Source organism: Cynocephalus volans, chromosome 6 (genome assembly GCF_027409185.1).
Source record: "Cynocephalus volans isolate mCynVol1 chromosome 6, mCynVol1.pri, whole genome shotgun sequence".
Classification (NCBI taxonomy): Eukaryota; Metazoa; Chordata; class Mammalia; order Dermoptera; family Cynocephalidae; genus Cynocephalus; species Cynocephalus volans.
The window spans coordinates 32,386,670-32,406,112 of record NC_084465.1 but is presented as its reverse complement, the minus strand read 5'-3'; the positions used below and the strand labels follow the sequence as shown (position 1 = coordinate 32,406,112).

The following is a 19,443-nucleotide window of genomic DNA, read 5'->3' as shown; positions in this document are numbered from 1 at the left end:
AATGTAATTTGAAAATATGTAAAAACAAAATGTTCTCCTTACTTTAAAATATTAATTTCAGTAACAAAATTGCATTTTGATTTAACACTAATTGCCTAACAATAAAACAGTTATATAGAGATGTTTTCTCTTCATACCACTTGTAATACTATGAAAAATAAAAACAATTGAAATTAATAAAAAGGTAAAATTCTATTTCCATATTGTGTGACCTCTGTATTTACTCTATTAGCAGTGGACAAAAATACCGATCATTAGACAAATATTCCTGGATCTTCTAAGGACAAGGCCTCTGGATTTCTATAATTTTAGGTGTTGTGTCTGAGCAATGATTCCTCCTGATATCTTCTATTTCACCATCATCAAGTATAAATGAAGCCAGCACTGGAATCTGAGAAAAATAGTTCTTAGCCAGAATGTGTTTGTGTTTGATCTTGTGAATAAATGAACGTCCATATCCCTGCAAAGAAAAGAAAATCAAATTCTGTTAAATGTCACAGATATATTTTGCCAGGTAAAAACACTGTCTTGCCTTATTGCCTGGCTTCTCAGTTCTTTCAGCCCAGAATACACTTTTTTTTTTTTTTTAACTCATTCATCTTTCAGAGCTCAGCTTCTATAACGCTCTAACCTGGAAGCCTTCCCTGATTCTCCTTATGTTCTCTCTACATCCAAACCACTGCTAGTGACCAACCAACTATTCATTCTCTCTTCCATTTGTATTTGGAGGCTTGATTTCGTATAGGGTGTCATGTGCCCAACTTTCTTAGCCTTTATTCTAGCTAAATTGGTTAAAATACTCATCCTTTTCACTAGTCTTTGTTCTACCACTTCTTAGCCCACATTTCATTCAAGGAAAATGAACACATTTCTATTACACTATATTAATTTATGCATGTGCAGAACTTTACAGGTTTTCAAAGTGCTGTTATAGAACCAAAAATTATTTTTAAAGACAAAATAAGGGCTGAGCCCGTGGCGCACTCGGGAGAGTGCTGCGCTGGGAGCACGGCGACGCTCCCGCCGCGGGTTCGGATCCTATATGGGAATGGCCGGTGCACTCACTGGCTGAGTGCTGGTCACGAAAAAGACAAAAAAAAAAAAAAAAAAAGACAAAATAAGCATATTATGTTACATATATTCTAAGAAATAATAAGTAACTCTTAAAGAGTAATATAATACAGAAAGATTCAATAACTATTATTAAGTAAAGTTTAAAAACCAAGTTGCAGAATAACTTAACATGAAATAAATGCTTCAAAAAAAGAATATATACTCACATGTATATAGAAAACTTATAAGAGGACTTCAATAAATTATACACAAGACATAGTAGTTATCCCTGAAATTTGGATATAGGGATGGGTGGTTATCAGGAGATTTATTTTGTTTTATCTATCTATCTATCTATCTATCTATCTATCTATCTATCTATCTATCTATCTATTTCTTTATTTAATTTATTTATTTTAAAAATTTTTTTTCTAACCGGTAAGGGGATCGCAAACCTCGGCACGGTGTGGTCTGCACCAGGCTCAGCCAGTGAGCACACCGGCCATCCCTATATAGGATCTGAACCTGCAGCCTCGGCGCTACCAGTGCCGCACTCTCCCAAATGAGCCACAGGGCCAGCCCAGGAGACTTATTTTCTATATTATGACCTTTTATTCTGTTCAGATTTTTTTAAACCAATAATGATTTTTTTATTACAATTAAAAATGCACCTGTAGTTTTCTTTTTTGGTTATATCTTTACCTGGTTTTGGTATCAGGATGATGTTTGCTTCATAGAATGAGTTTGGGAGATTTGCGTCCGTTTCAATCTTTTGGAATAGTTTGTAAAGAATCGGTGTCAATTCCTCTTTGAATGTTTGGTAAAATTCTGCTGTGAATCCATCTGGTCCTGGGCTTTTCTTTGTTGGGAGCCTTCTGATAACAGCTTCAATCTCCTTTATTGTTATTGGTCTGTTCAGATTTTCTACGTCTTCACGGTTCAGTTTTGGGAGCTTGTGTGTGTCCAGAAATTTATCCATTTCCTCCAGATTTTCAAATTTGTTGGCGTACAGTTGTTTATAGTAGTCTCGAATGATTCCTTGTATTTCAGATGAATCAGTTGTAATATCGCCTTTTTCATTTCTAATTTTTGTTATTTGAGTCTTCTCTCTTCTTTTTTTTGTTAGCCATGCTAATGGTTTGTCAATTTTATTTATCTTTTCAAAAAACCAACTTTTTGATTCGTTGATCTTTTGAATTGTTTTTTGGTTTTCAATTTCATTCAGTTCTGCTCTGATCTTAATGATTTCTTTCCGTCTGCTAACTTTAGGATTGGATTGTTCTTGTTTTTCTAGTTCTTTAAGGTGAAGTGTTAGGTTGTTCACTTGCCATCTTTCCATTCTTCTGAAGTGAGCATTTAATGCAATAAATTTTCCCCTCAATACTGCTTTTGCAGTATCCCACAGGTTTTGGTATGATGTATCATTGTTTTCATTAGTTTCAATAAACTTTTTGATTTCCTGCTTGATTTCTTCTTGGACCCATATGTCATTAAGTAGAATGCTGTTTAATTTCCATGTGTTTGTATAGTTTCCAGAGTTTTGTTTGTTATTAATTTCTAGTTTTAATCCATTGTGGTCTGAGAAGATACATGGGATAATTCCAATTTTTTTGAATTTAGTGAGACTTGATTTGTGACCTAATATGTGATCTATCCTGGAGAATGATCCATGTGCTGAGGAGAAGAATGAATATTCTGAGGTTGTTGGGTGGAATGTTCTGTAGATATCTGCCAATTCCAATTGGTCTAGAGTCTTGTTTAGATCTTGTGTTTCTCTACTGATTCTTTGCCTAGATGATCTGTCTAATATTGACAGTGGAGTGTTCAGGTCCCCTGCTATTATGGTATTAGTGTCTATTTCCTTCTTTAGGTCTAATAGAGATATAACCAAAAAAGAAAACTACAGGCCGATATCCTTGATGAATATAGATGCAAAAATCCTCACTAAAATACTAGCAAACAGAATACAGCAACACATACGAAAAATTATTCATCACGATCAAGTGGGATTCATCCCAGGGATGCAAGGTTGGTTCAACATACGCAAATCAATAAATGTGATACAGCATATTAATAAACTCAAACACAAGGACCATATGATCATCTCGATAGATGCTGAAAAAGCATTTGATAAAGTTCAGCACTCATTCATGACAAAGACCCTCAATAAGTTAGGTATAGAGGGAAAGTATCTCAACATAATTAAAGCCATATATGACAAACCCACTGCCAATATCATCCTGAATGGGGAAAAGCTGAAAGCTTTTCCTTTAAGAACAGGCACTAGACAAGGATGCCCACTCTCACCACTCCTATTCAACATAGTGTTGGAAGTACTAGCCAGAGCAATCAGAGAAGAGAAGGAAATAAAGGGCATCCAGATTGGAAAAGATGAAGTCAAACTGTCCCTGTTTGCAGATGACATGATCCTATATATCGAACAGCCTAAAACCTCTACAAAAAAACTGTTGGAATTGATAAATGATTTCAGCACAGTAGCAGGATACAAAATCAACACACAAAAATCAGTAGCATTTCTTTTCTCCAATAGTGAATATGCAGAAGGAGAAATCAAGAAAGCCTGCCCATTTACAATAGCCACCAAAAAAATAAAATACTTAGGAATTGAGTTAACCAAGGAGGTGAAAAATCTCTATAATGAGAACTACAAACCACTGCTGAGAGAAATTAGAGAGGATACAAGAAGATGGAAAGATATCCCATGCTCTTGGATTGGAAGAATCAACATAGTGAAAATGTCCATACTACCCAAAGTGATATACAAATTCAATGCAATCCCCATCAAAATTCCAAAGACATTTTTCTCAGAAATGGAAAAAACTATTCAGACATTTATATGGAACAATAAAAGACCACGAATAGCCAAAGCAATGCTCAGCAAAAAAAATAAAGCTGGAGGCATAACACTACCTGACTTTAAGCTATACTACAAAGCTATAATAACCAAAACAGTATGGTACTGGCATAAAAACAGACACACTGACCAATGGAATAGAATAGAGAATCCAGAAATCAACCCACACACTTACTGCCATCTGATCTTTGACAAAGGCACCAAACCTATTCACTGGGGAAGGGACTGCCTCTTCAGCAAGTGGTGCTGGGATAACTGGATATCGATATGCAGGAGAATGAAACTAGATCCATACCTCTCACCGTATACTAAAATCAACTCAAAATGGATTAAGGATTTAAATATACACCCTGAGACAATAAAACTTCTTAAAGAAAACATAGGGGAAACACTTCAGGAAATAGGACTGGGCACAGACTTCATGAATACGACCCCAAAAGCACGGGCAACCAAAGGAAAAATAAACAAATGGGATTATATCAAACTAAAAAGCTTCTGCACAGCAAAAGAAACAATTAAAAGAGTTAAAAGACAACCAACAGAGTGGGAGAAAATATTTGCAAAATATACATCTGACAAAGGATTAATATCCAGAATATATAAGGAACTCAAACAACTTTACAAGAAGAAAACAAGCAACCCAATTAAAAAATGGGCAAAAGAGCTAAGTAGGCATTTCTCTAAGGAAGATATCCAAATGGCCAACAGACATATGAAAAAATGCTCAACATCACTCAGCATCCGGGAAATGCAAATCAAAACCACATTGAGATACCATCTAACCCCAGTTAGGATGGCTAAAATCCAAAAGACTATGAACGATAAATGCTGGCGAGGCTGCGGAGAAAAAGGAACTCTCATACATTGTTGGTGGGACTGCAAAATGGTGCAGCCTCTATGGAAAATGGTATGGAGGTTCCTTAAACAATTGCAAATAGATCTACCATACGACCCAGCCATCCCACTGTTGGGAATATACCCAGAGGAATGGAAATCATCAAGTCGAAGGTATACCTGTTCCCCAATGTTCATCGCAGCACTCTTTACAATAGCCAAGAGTTGGAACCAGCCCAAATGCCCATCATCAGATGAGTGGATACGGAAAATGTGGTACATCTACACAATGGAATACTACTCAGCTATAAAAACGAATGAAATACTGCCATTTGCAACAACATGGATGGACATTGAGAGAATTATATTAAGTGAAACAAGTCAGGCACAGAAAGAGAAATACCACATGTTCTCACTTATTGGAGGGAGCTAAAAATTAATATATAAATTCACACACACACATACACACATACACACACAAACCGGGGGGCGGGGAGGAAGAAGATATAACAACCACAATTATTTGAAGTTGATACAACAAACAAACAGAAAGGACATTGTTGGGGGGGAGGGGGGAGGGGGGAGGGAGGGTGGTTTTGGTGATGGGGAGCATTAATCAGCCACAATGTATATCGACAAAATAAAATTAAAAAATAAAAAAATAAAAAAATAAAAAAATAAAAAAATAAAAAATAAAAAAATAAAAAAAAATAAAAAAAATAAAAATAAAAAAAAAAATCCACCAAAAAATTTTAAAGTACTTTTTTATACATAGTTACTACCTAAGTTGATTCATATCAAACACTATGCTGACAACTTTAAATAATGGTCTATTTAGTCCTCAAAGCTTCCCTATGATGAGATACATCATCCCCCTTTTATAGATGAGAAAACTGGAGCACTGGGACATTAACAAACCTGCCCAATATCGTAAATGATAGAGCCAGAATTCAAAGCCAGGCCTACTTTTGTCCTCTTTACAGAGTCTACATTTTTAGCTAATCTTTATAAATACTTATGAAGCAAAGAGGGCAGATCTCAATGTCCTGCAGATTGTTGGTGACAGAGATGGGGAAGAACTGGGTCAGTACTGCTGATTTGAAGCCCATAATTCTTCCTACTTTGGCCAATGTGCACACTACGAGAGATCAATCTGCCTCAGATTTCACAAAAATCTTTTTTCATGTATTTCCTATAATCTGTGTCATAATTAAGGGATTCAAGATTATTTTAACTTTCAAATATTTTTTACCTTCCGAGAAAGCATATATCCCTGCATTAAGGAAATTCTGGAAATGCTTTAACTTGCTACAAGATATAAACTATTCTTAACTAAACTAAATGTTAATACGTAAAAGATTATGACAGACCCAAACCATAAAAAATGCAAATATTTTTTAGTTTGGCTGATTGAGAACCTTACATCTATTTATAGAAATTCAATAAGATTGGCATCCTGGAATTAGAAATGCATGTGAATAGAACATTTAATTTGATACTTCAGTAATTTGATTAAATACACAAAGGGAGTTATGTGGATTAATTGAAGAAGCACTGGAATATCAGCTTTGGGAATGAACTTCAATCTCATTGTGGGTCCTAGATGAAATGATATTGCTAGTATTGGCTATGCTTCCAGTGATTAAATATTTATGAGGCAGCTCAGTTTACTAAATATAACATTTAACACAGCTTCAATTTCTTGCTGCCCTTTCAATCCCTAGAGTGAATTTTTTCTTAGCCTGGCTTCTTACAATTCTCAAAAAGTATTCGAAAAAGCTAAAAATTTAACTAGTTTCTTCTCTTTATACCATTCCTCTTCCTCCCCCCCCAAAACAGGGACGGAATAGCACTACTCAAAATGACTATTATATTTGAATTTCCCTGAGCTGACATCTTGCATGGATTTAAAGGTGCAGCAATTTACTCAATGGAAGGCAGAGATATCAGTATCAGCTCTTGGGATCCTGGGCTTGCCTAGTGCAAATGGAGCTCTCTAGGAACTCATCAGGGACCCCTCAATTTTGTTCACAAAAATGTTTCACAGATTACCACTTGTAAATTACTGAAATTAAATGTTATTTAATTTTTGCAGTGCTTTCTCCAGTCCTAGTTGGCCATAAGCAAATAAAAAATGAAACCTCAGAAATATAGCCCATCTGTATGATTGCTGTTTACAGTACAAAATTATAAACAAAATTTATTTGAGAATTGAGTGTGCTTTTAGGAAGACTCATGATGATTAATCAAAGGAGGACAGATTCTGGGTTTCATGATAGCCATATGTTGTTAATAATTATTTACTCATTCAGCAAATATTTATTAAACTCCTAGTCTGTGACAATTGTGGGCATTAGAGATATAGACGCAAATAAGATAAACAAAATAGCGGCCTTCATGGAACTTACTGTGGAATTATGGTTAAACTAGCTATTAGGAGGGGGTGTATCATGTTTCAGTACTTGTAATACATTCAAATCTCTTTATCTTTTACATGCTTTAACTTCGTTTTAATTTTAATCTCCCCCATACATACCATTTACATATTTTGTTACTGCTAATCCATGAGTTCTATTTCTTAATCCAATGGAAGTATTTAAATTATGTTTGGAATGTATTGAAAGGCAGTCAAGTTATCTCTAATCGTTTCAATGATTAACCTCCCAAATAAAGTTTAACTTTCTTACCTCTTCAATATTTTTCAGCTTGAGATGAGCAGCCCCTTCATCTTTGGTAAGAAGAATGCAGTTCCAGGGGGACCACTCCAGGGACTTATCCCATCTGACCATGACCAGGTCATTGAGATCATCCGAGGCACTGAGTACTGACTGGGATGCCCAGATCTTCTCTGTTAGGAACTGAATATCCTGTAGCTGCATGCCAAAATAAGTTTGAAAAATAATGTTTCCTTCTAAACATAAATTTTTTTAAAGATCGTTGTATTACTTCCAAGAAAAATTATATTTAGTATATTTTTTTAAATTGAAACGTTATTTATGAGGTTTCAGTGGCACATAGCCTTTTATTTTCTGCCAAACTTCTGTTCATTCTGCCTAAACTGCTTCATCAGTCTCACAGTAATGACCCCATCTTTAATTCAGAGTAAGCTTTATATATTTTTTTCAGTATGATAATTGTACCTTAATATAGCCTTAATAGAGATATGGTATTAAATACTTTTCAAAAATTCATTAGTAGCTATCATCATACTCAGGACCATTATAGAAACCTTTTAAGGATTTTTAGGGCCATTTTACAAATGAGAAAGCTGATATTTAATAAAGATCTAGTAATTCACTTATTGTTAATTAAAAGACTGTTGTTTTAATAGAAAAGAGTGAAAGGGGAAATAAAATAACTGTTTAAAACATTTTTAAAAATTTAAAATGTATTAGCTAAAACTCTTGGAATAAATTTTTATCATGAGGTCTGTATATATAAATTTATAATTGCAAGAGAGGGGCAAACTTCACAAAGAATAAGCAAAGAAAAAAGAACCATTATTTTAAAAAGCTTGTCTGGGAAACCAGGAATCTTTTCTGTAAAATTCATGGAAAAACCTAAACAATTTATTATAGTTAAAAGAAAAAAAAGAACCTGTCACCACCAGCTACTACAGTGTTTCATAAACGGATAATTCAATATTTTTTTTTAGCTGTCAGATTCTTTGCATATAATTGCAAGTGTTATACATGTTTGAATGATTACAAAATGGTCTTACACTCTTTATTATGTACTTGTATGAACAAAAGTTTCCTGTCAATAGTGATTTTCTTTTTATTTTACTTTATTGGTTATGCATATTCATGGTGTACAAAGCTGACCATCACCACTTGCGCACAAGATGTGATGGCCAGATCAATACTATCAGCATGGCCATTACCACAAATTGTGATTATTCCCTATGTCCCTCACCCAATCAATCCCTGACCTCTCTCCCCTTCACCCCTTCCCCACCCCACTGTGCAGTCCTATGTATGCTCTCTCCCTCTGCAAGTCCAACACACCACTGTGGTCTTTCTTTCCTTCTTTCTTTCTCTCCTAGCTCCCACTTATGAGTAAGGATATGCAGTACTTTTCCTCTGTGCCGGGCTTATATTACTCAACGATATTTTCTCCTAGCTCATCAATGTTGCTGTGAATGGCAGAATTTCATTCTTTTTATGGCAGAGTAGTATTCCATGGTGTATATATACCACATTTCCTCAAACTAGTCATCCATCGATGGACATTTAGGTTAATTCCATATCTTGGCTATTGTAAATAGAGCTGCAATGAACATGGGAATGCAGGTATCCCTTTAACATGATGATTTCCATTCCTTTGGGTATATACCTAGAAGTGAGATTGCTGGAGCGCATGGTATACCTATCTGTAATTGTTTGAGAAACCTCCATGCTAATTCAATATATTAAGCTCAACTAATACAACCTAGCTTTTACGTAATGCTAGAAAAGATGATACTACAACAGCTGCCAGAAACTTTCCAGTTGTGGGTGGTATTATATAGAAAATTTAAGTAGACAAGTATCCACTCAAAGCTGTTCCCTAAGGTTTTATTTTACTTTCTCTGAGTCTTAGTTTTTACTTTTCATATTATTTACCATCATGGTCATATTCAGTATATACAACTTATTACCATTATCCATGAACACTAGTATGTTTATATGCAACTTTGGCTTCTGAAAAAATCATTCATTCATTCAAAAAATATTGAGGGCCTATATGAACTTGACACTGTAATAGCTTATAGAGACATAATGGTGAGCAGGAGGAGAAAAAAGGCATAGCCCAGCCCTCCCAGAGCTTACAGTCTAGTGGAATAGACAGTCATTAAACAATCACACACACACACACACACACACACACACATACACACACACACAAGATTGCAAGACAGCCTCTTTGGTAGAGACAGAATTCAGCCATGACTGGCACCCCTTATTGATCATACCTGCATCAAGAAGGCAATTTTAGAATCGTCTTCATAACCAGCTTCTGTATAATAGAGCCGTTGAAGTAAACACTTGTACTTCAAAAATGATTCCCGTTGTTGAGCCTCATTCTCAAGGCTAATGCAGTTACGACACCGGTAGATGCGGTGTGAGGTGGATGAGACTGCAAACTCTGTGGAAGGCAAATAGAGCTGGCAACTGTGGCAGAAGTAAATCTTCTTGTAAAACTTCAATGGGTCTTGAGGGACCTAAATTGTAAAACAAAAAAAGAAAGGTATAAAATCCAGGCTAAATACTAACCAACAGAAGCACCAAGGACTAACTTATTTTAGAATGAAATGAAAAGTTAGTTAATCTTAAAAGTCATATTATCCCTTAACTTCCTATTCTATACAAAATTTAAATTTCAAGCACTATTTATTTACCATGCCAAAATACCAAAAATGTATTATTCATCAACCCTTTTTTATCAAACCACAATGTGCCACTCAGAAAATTGACTGAAAAGAAATTAGTAGGCAGAGGCTTTCAGCACCTATTTTTAAAGAGAGTTTAGATTTTTATGGTGCTATCTTACATTAATTATTCCTACAGGAAATAGTTAGATTCACATATAAATAAAAGCACACTAAACAATTGTTCTTTTCATTTCATTTATCTTAAATTTGTATTAGTTCTCCATAGTGGTTGTACTAATTTACAGTCCCACCAGCAGTGCAGGAGCATTCCCTTTTCTCCACACCCTCGTCAGCATTTGTTATTCAACATCTTTTTAATTATAGCGAGTCTAACTGGGGTGAGGTGGTATCTCAATGTGGTTTCAATTTGCATTTCCGTGATGACTAGTGATGTTGAGCATTTCATGTACATCTTGGCCATTCGTATGTCTTCTTTTGAAAAATGTCTATTCAGCTCCTTTGCCCATTTTTTAATTGGGTTATTTGTTTTTTTACTGTGTAATTGCTTGAGTTCCTTGTACACTATAGATATTAATCCCTTGTCTGATGCATATTTAGCAAAAATTTTCTCCCACTTATGTTGAGTGAAATAAGCAAAGCACAGAAGGATTAATACTGCATGTACTCACTCATAAGTGGGAGCTAAGAGAGAAAGAAGGAAGGAAGGAAAGACCACAGTGGTGTGTTGGACTTGCAGAGGGAGAGAACATACCTAGGGATACAAAGTGGAGTAGGAGAAAGGGGGAGAGGGAGAGAGTTGGGGATAATTGGGTGAGGGACATGGGGTACAATTGCAATTTGTGGTAATGGGCATGCTGCCAATATGGATCTAGCCTTCACATCTTGGGCACGAGGGGTGACAATCAGCTTTGGATCTCATGAATATTCATAATCAATTTTAAAAATTTGCATTAGTTCAATGATAAATTTTCAAAGTTTGAAATTCAAAATCTAAAACAGTAGGGAGGAAATAATTCTAACACAGAAGGATCATCCATTGATCCTTTATGGACTAAAGTACCATGAATGAATGAATGAATGAATAGTGAACATTTTCAACACAAACTTAATCAGGATGTATATAAACCAGTCTTTCCTAACTTATGATACATCAGTACTTCTGGCCTCCAGGAGAGGAAAGATCAAGCAGCAACAGAGTTGGCATTTGATATATGAAACTTTCAAAAATATGGTTTATAATGAAGAAAATGGGCATCAATTTTCTGTAATATTTTTCTCTTATTCAAGGTAGATTTTAAATATTTACCATATGATCCCTTGTCACAACTTGCCAGAAAGAGTGAATTTTACCAAAGGTAAATTTAAAAAGTGAAGAAAATAACATAACATTATGTAGAAGTTTTGAATTTTAAATTCAGTTATATTACTACAAATATATATAAACTCCATAAGTATATAGATAAGGACTAGAAGGTACCTTGAACAAATAAAACACTGATTTGAATAAGAAATAATGTAATGGGCAACTTTTCTCTTGGACCTTTGTTATATTTTAATATTCCTTTCACAATATAATTGTTTTAAAAAATCAATTAAAAAGCATATAAAAATTAAACAATTTTTATTCCTCTAAAAGTTTTAACTAAATATTGAGATTTTGTTTTGTCAAAAAAGCTAAAAATGTTTAGACAGCTTCTCAAATAAATTATAACTCTAAAATAATCATTGAAATAAAACACTATTTATAATTCTTTAGCAACCCTCCCAGATTTACTAAAAGTGTCTTAAATAATTTTGCATATTAAGAAGACAATGAGAAATTTCTCTTGGCTTCAGAGCAAAAACCCCCACAGAAGCCTAAGCATGTTAGAGTTGGAGAAGGTAGTTTAATTCAAATAGATGTTACGTTTGAAGTTCTCTCAGGATAGCTACGTGGATATGTTCAGTAATAATTATAACTGAATACAAAACAAGGTGCAATATGGAATCTCAGAAATAAAGAATTTAACATTCTCTGATGTCTCATAAAGAAGAGGACATGAGAGTTCAGTCTTAACAAATGAATACAAGTTGGCTGGGTGAAATAGGGGATAGCATTCCAGGTAGGAGCCACAGTACATGCAAAAGCATGGAGGTGTGAGAGATCACGATGCATTCAACATAATGCAATGATACTCAATTGGAAAGTTGGTTCAGAGATTAGGAAACTATTCAAGGTTAGAAATACAGGCACAGAAGAAGTTAAATGAGTAGTAAGTTTAGTTTATCAACATAAAAATAATTATTCAAAAAAGATTTCACCAATAAGATGATCTTCCATATGGATTCCAAGTAAATTGTTAAAGCAAAGTTTGAATATACTTCTTCAATTTACTATATCATATTTTAGGATTGGGGGGGAAAAATACAGGAAAAAAGTAGAGTACCTTAAGGTGTCTAACAGCTTCAGGATTAAACAGAGGTGTTTTGATATAATAAAAAAAGAGTGTTGCAATTCTTTTTCTGAGTCCTTCAAGGTTATAATGTTTTACTCCTCTCATCGTAAGGTCAACTTCTCTGTCAATCAATTCTAGAATTTCCTGAGTCAGTTTACACTCATGTTCCTATACAAAACACAAAAACATTCAGCAGAAAAATTTTAAAAATCACTGTTTATTTTCAAAATGACTACCCAAGCAAAGCAAAAGCTACATTCCAAAAGAAATGAAACATTGCTGATAGACTATAAACTGGTACAACTAATTTGGAAAAAAATTGGCATTATCTAATAGTAAAACTGAAGATATGCCTTATCTGTGACCCAGCAATCTACTCGTATGCGCTTTAGAGAAATGTGCACATAGAGCTATTGTTCACAGTAGCCAAAAATTAGAAACAATGAGATATCCATCAATAAATTGATTAAATAAACAAATTATGGGTTATTCATACAATGGAATATTATCTAATATATCAAAATTAATGAACTATATAGTTCTATGCAGTAACAAGCTTAAATCTTATAGATTTTGAGCAAAATAAGCAAGGCACAAAATAATACATATAGTATAATTTCATTAAATAAAATTTAAAAATAAGCAACATTAACCCATATTATTTAGAGATTTATACAGAGGTAGTAAGCTATGAAGAAAAATCAAGGAAATGACTACCATGAAAATCAGTATGGTAGTTACTTCTAGGAGACAAGAGGAGGGATTGCGATTAGAAGGGAAAGGGGGACACTGGAAATGTTGGCAATGCTCTGTTTAATATTTGCTAAACTATACTTTTTATGTATTTTCCTGCATGTTTATTATCATTCACAATAATTTTTTAATAAAGTATTAAGAATGAGCATGGTTGAATGAGAAAGCCGCAGGTAAGAGTTAAATGATCAACACAGAAGTATTTATAAGTAGTAAAATAGAAGTTCCTCCAACTGCCCAAGGGAGGACTAGAAGATAAACTATTTGCATGAAGGAGTCAGACCATAATGCAAGTAACTATAAAATAATGCTCTTCCATACTACTTGGTAAAGCTAATCCAAGAGTCTGCATCAGTGGTCCTTGACCCTGGAGGTACATTAGATGGACCTAAGGGAGATTTTAAAATATTTTAATATTGCCCTCACAGTTGAGGATCCAATTTAACTGCTCTGAAATGGGGCATAGATATCATTTTCATTTATTCTCATGTTCATTCACGTTCTCTTGCTCTCTCTTTCTCTCTCGAGCTCACCATGTGATTCTAATGTGTACTCAGGTTTAAGATTTACTGGTCTGTATTAGCAACTGTCATCAAAATAATACCTATCATTTATGGAGGGTTCTCTATTTGTAAGGCACTGAGATATATATATATTTTTAAATCTGTATGTATATATATTTTCATGTAGACAGATAAATAGATACACACATATATCTTCAAAGCAACTAATTTTACAAATGACAAAACTAATTTTCAGAAATATTAAATAACTTATTTAAGGTTGTGCAGCCATAAATGAATAGAATAAGAATCTCAGTCATGGTTAAAGACCTTAATCCTTCATCAAAGTATTGTTAAATAAATGCATATATGAATATTTTAGATTAAACATACTAAGATATGCATGATTTATCTTTTATGAGTCCATCCTTTGGCTTTTTTAATTAACTAGGTACCAGTCTTGATTATGTCAGGTAAGAGGATTTCTACTGTATTCCCTACCCACACTCTCTTTTTGCCATTCTGGCCTTTTTATTGCCCTCCGTAAACATCATGCTTATTTCCTACCTCTGGACCTATTATGGCTTCTCCCTCTCTACCCAACCATCTCTTTCTTCCAAGGCTGGTCACTACACAAACATCTGTGAAAAGGTAGTCCTAAACAAAGGGAGTCAATGCTTCTGCTCTCAAGATGGGCAGAAATGCAAAATATCTGTGGAGACTTGTCTCTTAACAAGAACCATTTATTCAACTATTTGTGTTTTAAGAGCTTTATGTGTCCAGGCCCTGTTTCTATTCAACAAAACGAATTCTTTGTAGTTAGGGGACAAAGAACACACATGGGGAATCTAAGAGATAGGCTTGTGAAATTCTCAGGCTTGTAATCATGTAGCTCATTTAGATGGACCTAAATATGGCTGATATTTTTTTCAGTTATTACAGTGAACCATGATTATTATTAGAATACGTATATTTACATGCTGTAGGGAAAGTAAAGGAAAATGGTCAGGGCTCCTCAGATGTTCAGAATCTTGCTGAGCATTTGATGTAAATAGGCACATGTGCCCAGGTGTTCCTTGGTTATTGTCTACTGTAATTGAGCATGTGCACCTAGGTGTCTTGGGTCATGACTTAAGAATAAAGGGTGAGTGGCTCTGATCTATGGGGACTCCCATCCCTGGTGGGCTACAGGAAGGCTGCTACTGCTGCTGCAGGCTATTGCTGAAAACTGTTGCTGCCAGTGCCCCTAGGGTGCCCCAAGAGGCCACCGCTGCTGCTGCTGCTACTGCTGCTACTGCTGCTATTTCTGCGGACTGAGCTTGTGTCGTCTGCCAATGGCTCCTGGGATCTTTCTCAAATACCAACCATGGACCTGTGTGTGAGGAGTCTGGTGACCTAGCCTGACAAGTGAGGGGTCTGGTGACCCAGTCTGTACAATGGGTTTGAAGGGTCTGAGCCCTTGCCCTGACAATACAAATGGAAATTTAGTATAACTAAAATATTGAAAAGTTTTGGCTTTAGTTATGAAATGCCTAGCCATGTAATTAGCGTAGCTATTGACTCAACCCAACAATTGTAGTAGTGTAGTTTTACACATGCTCTGGCAATTTGGGCTATACTGATGATCAAAACAGACTGACTATGCTATCACCCAATGCACTGCTTATATACAAACTTTAATTGGTTCATACAGATGATCATTCAGAAACAACCTATATCTATATTTCATAAAATAAAGTGATCATCTGTCAAGTGTCTTATTAACCTCAAGAATTAAAAAGTACAATTCAGAAGCCAAATATTTTTAGCTCAATTGCCCATTTAATTCACTTATGTTGATAATAATATATGCCCAATAAATAGTACCTTCAATTTGAGCTATAAAACACAAAAGCTTTACCAATGGTCCTGATGATACTAAGGTTTTCCCCTTTAATTACGAATATAGAAAACATATGCATTATAGTGAGTGCTGTGGTGTGCTGTGCAGACTATTCCCACTAGAGGACTGAAGCATGCAGTCTGCGAGCTGCATCTTGTGGCAGCTGACAACTCTCGGCTGAGCCTTTCTCTGGGATTGCCCTCCACTAAAGAGAGTCATCTTGGCTGAAGGTAGCTACTGACAGCTGAAAAGAACTGCCTCATCTAAGGTCATGCTTTCTTCTCAAGTTCATCCTGAATCAAATAACTAATCGAAGTGGGAGTATAAAGGCCTAAACACTATGAAAGTCTAAGACACCTTTTATTTTATGAAAATAAATGGAATCCTGGCCCAGGTCCAGCTAACAATGGATCTACTGGGATCACAGAGCAGTGCAGAGTTCATTTCCCTGGACCTTGAATAAATAATCGGAATGGAATACTTGGTAGTTGGCACAGCCTCCCTACCCTTGATTTCATGATCTGTGGGATAAGAGGTAACATGATTGGGAAGCCTCTTAAACTGCTCTATTCTGGGAACAAAAGGGATGGAACTAGAAATGGCCCTGCTTGCTACTTGGAGAATTTTGCTTCCTGTCCCTGCAACTTTGAGCTCTTTAAATTTAGACGTCCTAATTCCTGAAGGAAATATGCTTATAGCAGAGGATGAAGCAAGAGTCCTATTAAACTTTAAGCTACAATTACTGTTTAGGCTCCTCAAGCCAAGAAACCTGGGGACAAGAAAAGTGTTATCATGCATATAGAGGTAATTGACTATGATCTTCAAAAAGGAGTGAGGCTGTTATTACCCAATGGGGACAGGGAAGAGTATGTTTGACACCCAGGTAATGAACACTTCTTGATCTATCCTTGCCTGATTTTGACAGTAAATAGATGTCTAGTAGCCTCAGCTTGAGAAGAGCATAGTAATCTGTGGTCTACACCTCTCAAGGTGCAGGTCACCCCAAAAGTTACACTAACTAGATCAGTCAAGGTGCTAGTGGAGGGTGAAGGAAATCTAAAATGGATAGTAAAGAGACAATGAGTATCTGTTGTGGCCTTAAGATCAATGACTACAACAGGGGCTGTAGTTTTTCTCATTAATCTTGCTCCTGTAATTTTCTCAAGGAAAAAGGGCCTATCCAAATCTACAAGAGCTGCTCCCAAAACTTACGACGTAAAGCAAGTGGATCCAAGCAGCAGTATGTATGCACAGGGTGTGCTGCATGTAGATCGGAAGAACTTACTCTTCCCTTCTTGGCCAATTGTTGGCTGACAACTCTCAATTGAGCCCCTTTCTGAGAATTGCCCTCTGATGTAGACAGATGCCTCATCCAAAGTCACATCTCTTTTCCAGGGGCAGCCACATCCAATAAACTGTCAATGTGGGAGTAAAAAGTCCTGGCCCTTTGCCTCAGTTCAGGACAACCGGGCCTTCCCAGTTTCAGAGTTCCCTGTGAAATTGGCTGAAGTCATTTCTAAGACTCCACCAGAGTTTAAAGCCATCTGCCCAATCCTGCTTTCTCTACTCCTTCACAGGAGGTAGGCTGATAGTATTCTCCAGTAAACTTCCTGAACACAAACCCCCATCTCAGAGTCTGCTTCCTGGGGAAACCTGACCTGTGAAGTCCACTAACTTTGTTTTCATTAATCTTTTAAAAACAAAGAAAATTAATAATTAACAAGAAAAAAACATATACTGGTACTGTTTTAAAACTGCTAAAAATAAATTATTAATTGAAAAATGTCAAAATATGTATACAATAATTGCTGTTTTATTGAACTGAGTTAAGTATTAATCTCATACTATATATTTGCGTATATTTACATTCATTGCATGAAAATATATTGTATTTAGACCATTATGCTATGCTTACATCTATTATGTATCCTAATATATATTTTGAGAACTTTTAAGTAAAATTAGTGCATAAACCATATCCTTCCCAAACAATACCAAAACAATATAACTGACAAAATAAAAATTCATTTATAAACATTTATCAAGAATATTTACAATTACTTAAGGCAAAGCAAGCACTTTGCTTGTTTTAGTACTCATTTTTTTTTTTTTTTTTTACTGATAGTGAACACTACCCCCAAACTAAAAGAAAGGTAACATACCTTCACAGTGTGTTTAAGTGTTAAGAGTACATCCAGCCTCTCATCTTGAGAGATATTTTTCAGCATAATGCATTTATAGATGTTTTGCAGCTCTCTGGCTCTGATAGTGAACTGTGTATCCATCTCAATTGTTTTTCCATCAGATGTTCTCCATATCTTCGGAGCTGAGCACTTAAAAAAATATTAAGTTTTAATAATCAGTTAATTAAAGGCTAAAAATAACAATTTTGTTCCTTCTACTAAGAGTTTATGTTAATATCATCTACTTTATGACTAAAAGTATCACTAAAACTTAAGAAAATTAATTGAAGAATATATAGACTAGGTAAAATTAAAACATTTTAGAAAAAAAAGTGGAGAACTGTTCAGTCTGTAGACATGCAAACATTCTACAGGATTAAGGATTTGCTACTAATTTGTACTAATGGCATGCTGAATGGCTTAATAAGTATATGGAATTACTTGTTAACACCATGGGAGGAAAAAGATGCTATTTAGAATATTAAATAAATTATCTGCCTGGTTTAATTACATTGAGTGTGTATAAGTGTATCTTCATCATGCCTTCCTTACCAATTGAAGACAACTTTTGTAGAGCAATTGTGACAATCCTCAATACATGAGGATATATGTTTAGACCTCAAGATATACCAAAAAGGGACTCTGTGAGTTATGGTTGGGTGGCCTATAAAAATAAATCTATAACAAATTCAAAATTCTTCACAAAGCAGTTGTCCATAGTGGAACAGCTATATTTAGCTATCTTAGCAGTGCTGTGGTCCCTGCCTCCTGATGATGGCTAGGACTCTCACTTCCTATTTCCAAATCTGGCTTGATGCCTCCCAACCTAGTCCACCTCTAGACTGAGGGCCAAAGATGGAATTCACTTGCCCTGAACCTCATCTGTGAACTCCAGGCTAAGAATTCAGAGACCAGAGACAGGAGATGGAATGAGTCCTCTACAGGCTTGGGGACACCAGGATAATCTTTAATGATAGTACCTCTGTGTCTGCCAATGCCTCTGTTCCCTCCTACTGAGATTTTTAGAGAAGATAGATGCATTCACCTAGAAATTTCACAGTGAAAACTTACTATTTGTTCTTCTACTATAGGGTATAAAGCTGCCCAGTTTCTTCCCCTGATTAAAATCTTCCAGAAACAAGGCCATGTTAATCATGATTGTTAACTGTTCAAATGTTAGGTATTTTTGTAGGCTAATTGGTCATTGCTTTGCGGTCCTTGTAGACCAATTTATGTGATGCTTGCAACCATTTAAATCTTAGATATGATATAATTTAAAGTTTAAATACAAGATTTGTGTGTTGGAACAAATCTCAAGAATGTAGACTAGCCAGAGACAAAAGGTTGTATTTAGAATGACAGTATTATTTTAATTATAACATCAATTTACCTTTAATTTTTCACATTTAATATTAACTGAATTACATTAAGAACTGCAAAGCTAGCTCTTAAAAATAGCCATATATGATATATTTTCAAAATAATAGCATAATATTCTGATCAAAGCCAAAATGAATGTTGTTCAGAGCTAGGAAACTTTGTCAGAAACTT

General features: G+C 35.1%; 1 protein-coding gene across 1 annotated transcript in view; it reads right to left on the bottom strand.

The window, feature by feature from the left end:
* Nucleotides 1-277: 277 nt before the first annotated feature.
* The window catches only part of IQUB (IQ motif and ubiquitin domain containing), a 56,939-nt gene continuing 37,773 nt past the window's right edge, over nt 278-19,443 (bottom strand). Inside the window, exons 8-12 of the mRNA XM_063101029.1 lie at nt 17,872-18,042; nt 12,563-12,739; nt 9,717-9,965; nt 7,450-7,635; nt 278-460 (exon numbers count right to left, since the gene is read on the bottom strand). Coding sequence (XP_062957099.1) covers nt 278-460; nt 7,450-7,635; nt 9,717-9,965; nt 12,563-12,739; nt 17,872-18,042 — 966 coding nt within the window. The remainder of the gene's footprint in view (nt 461-7,449; nt 7,636-9,716; nt 9,966-12,562; nt 12,740-17,871; nt 18,043-19,443) is intronic.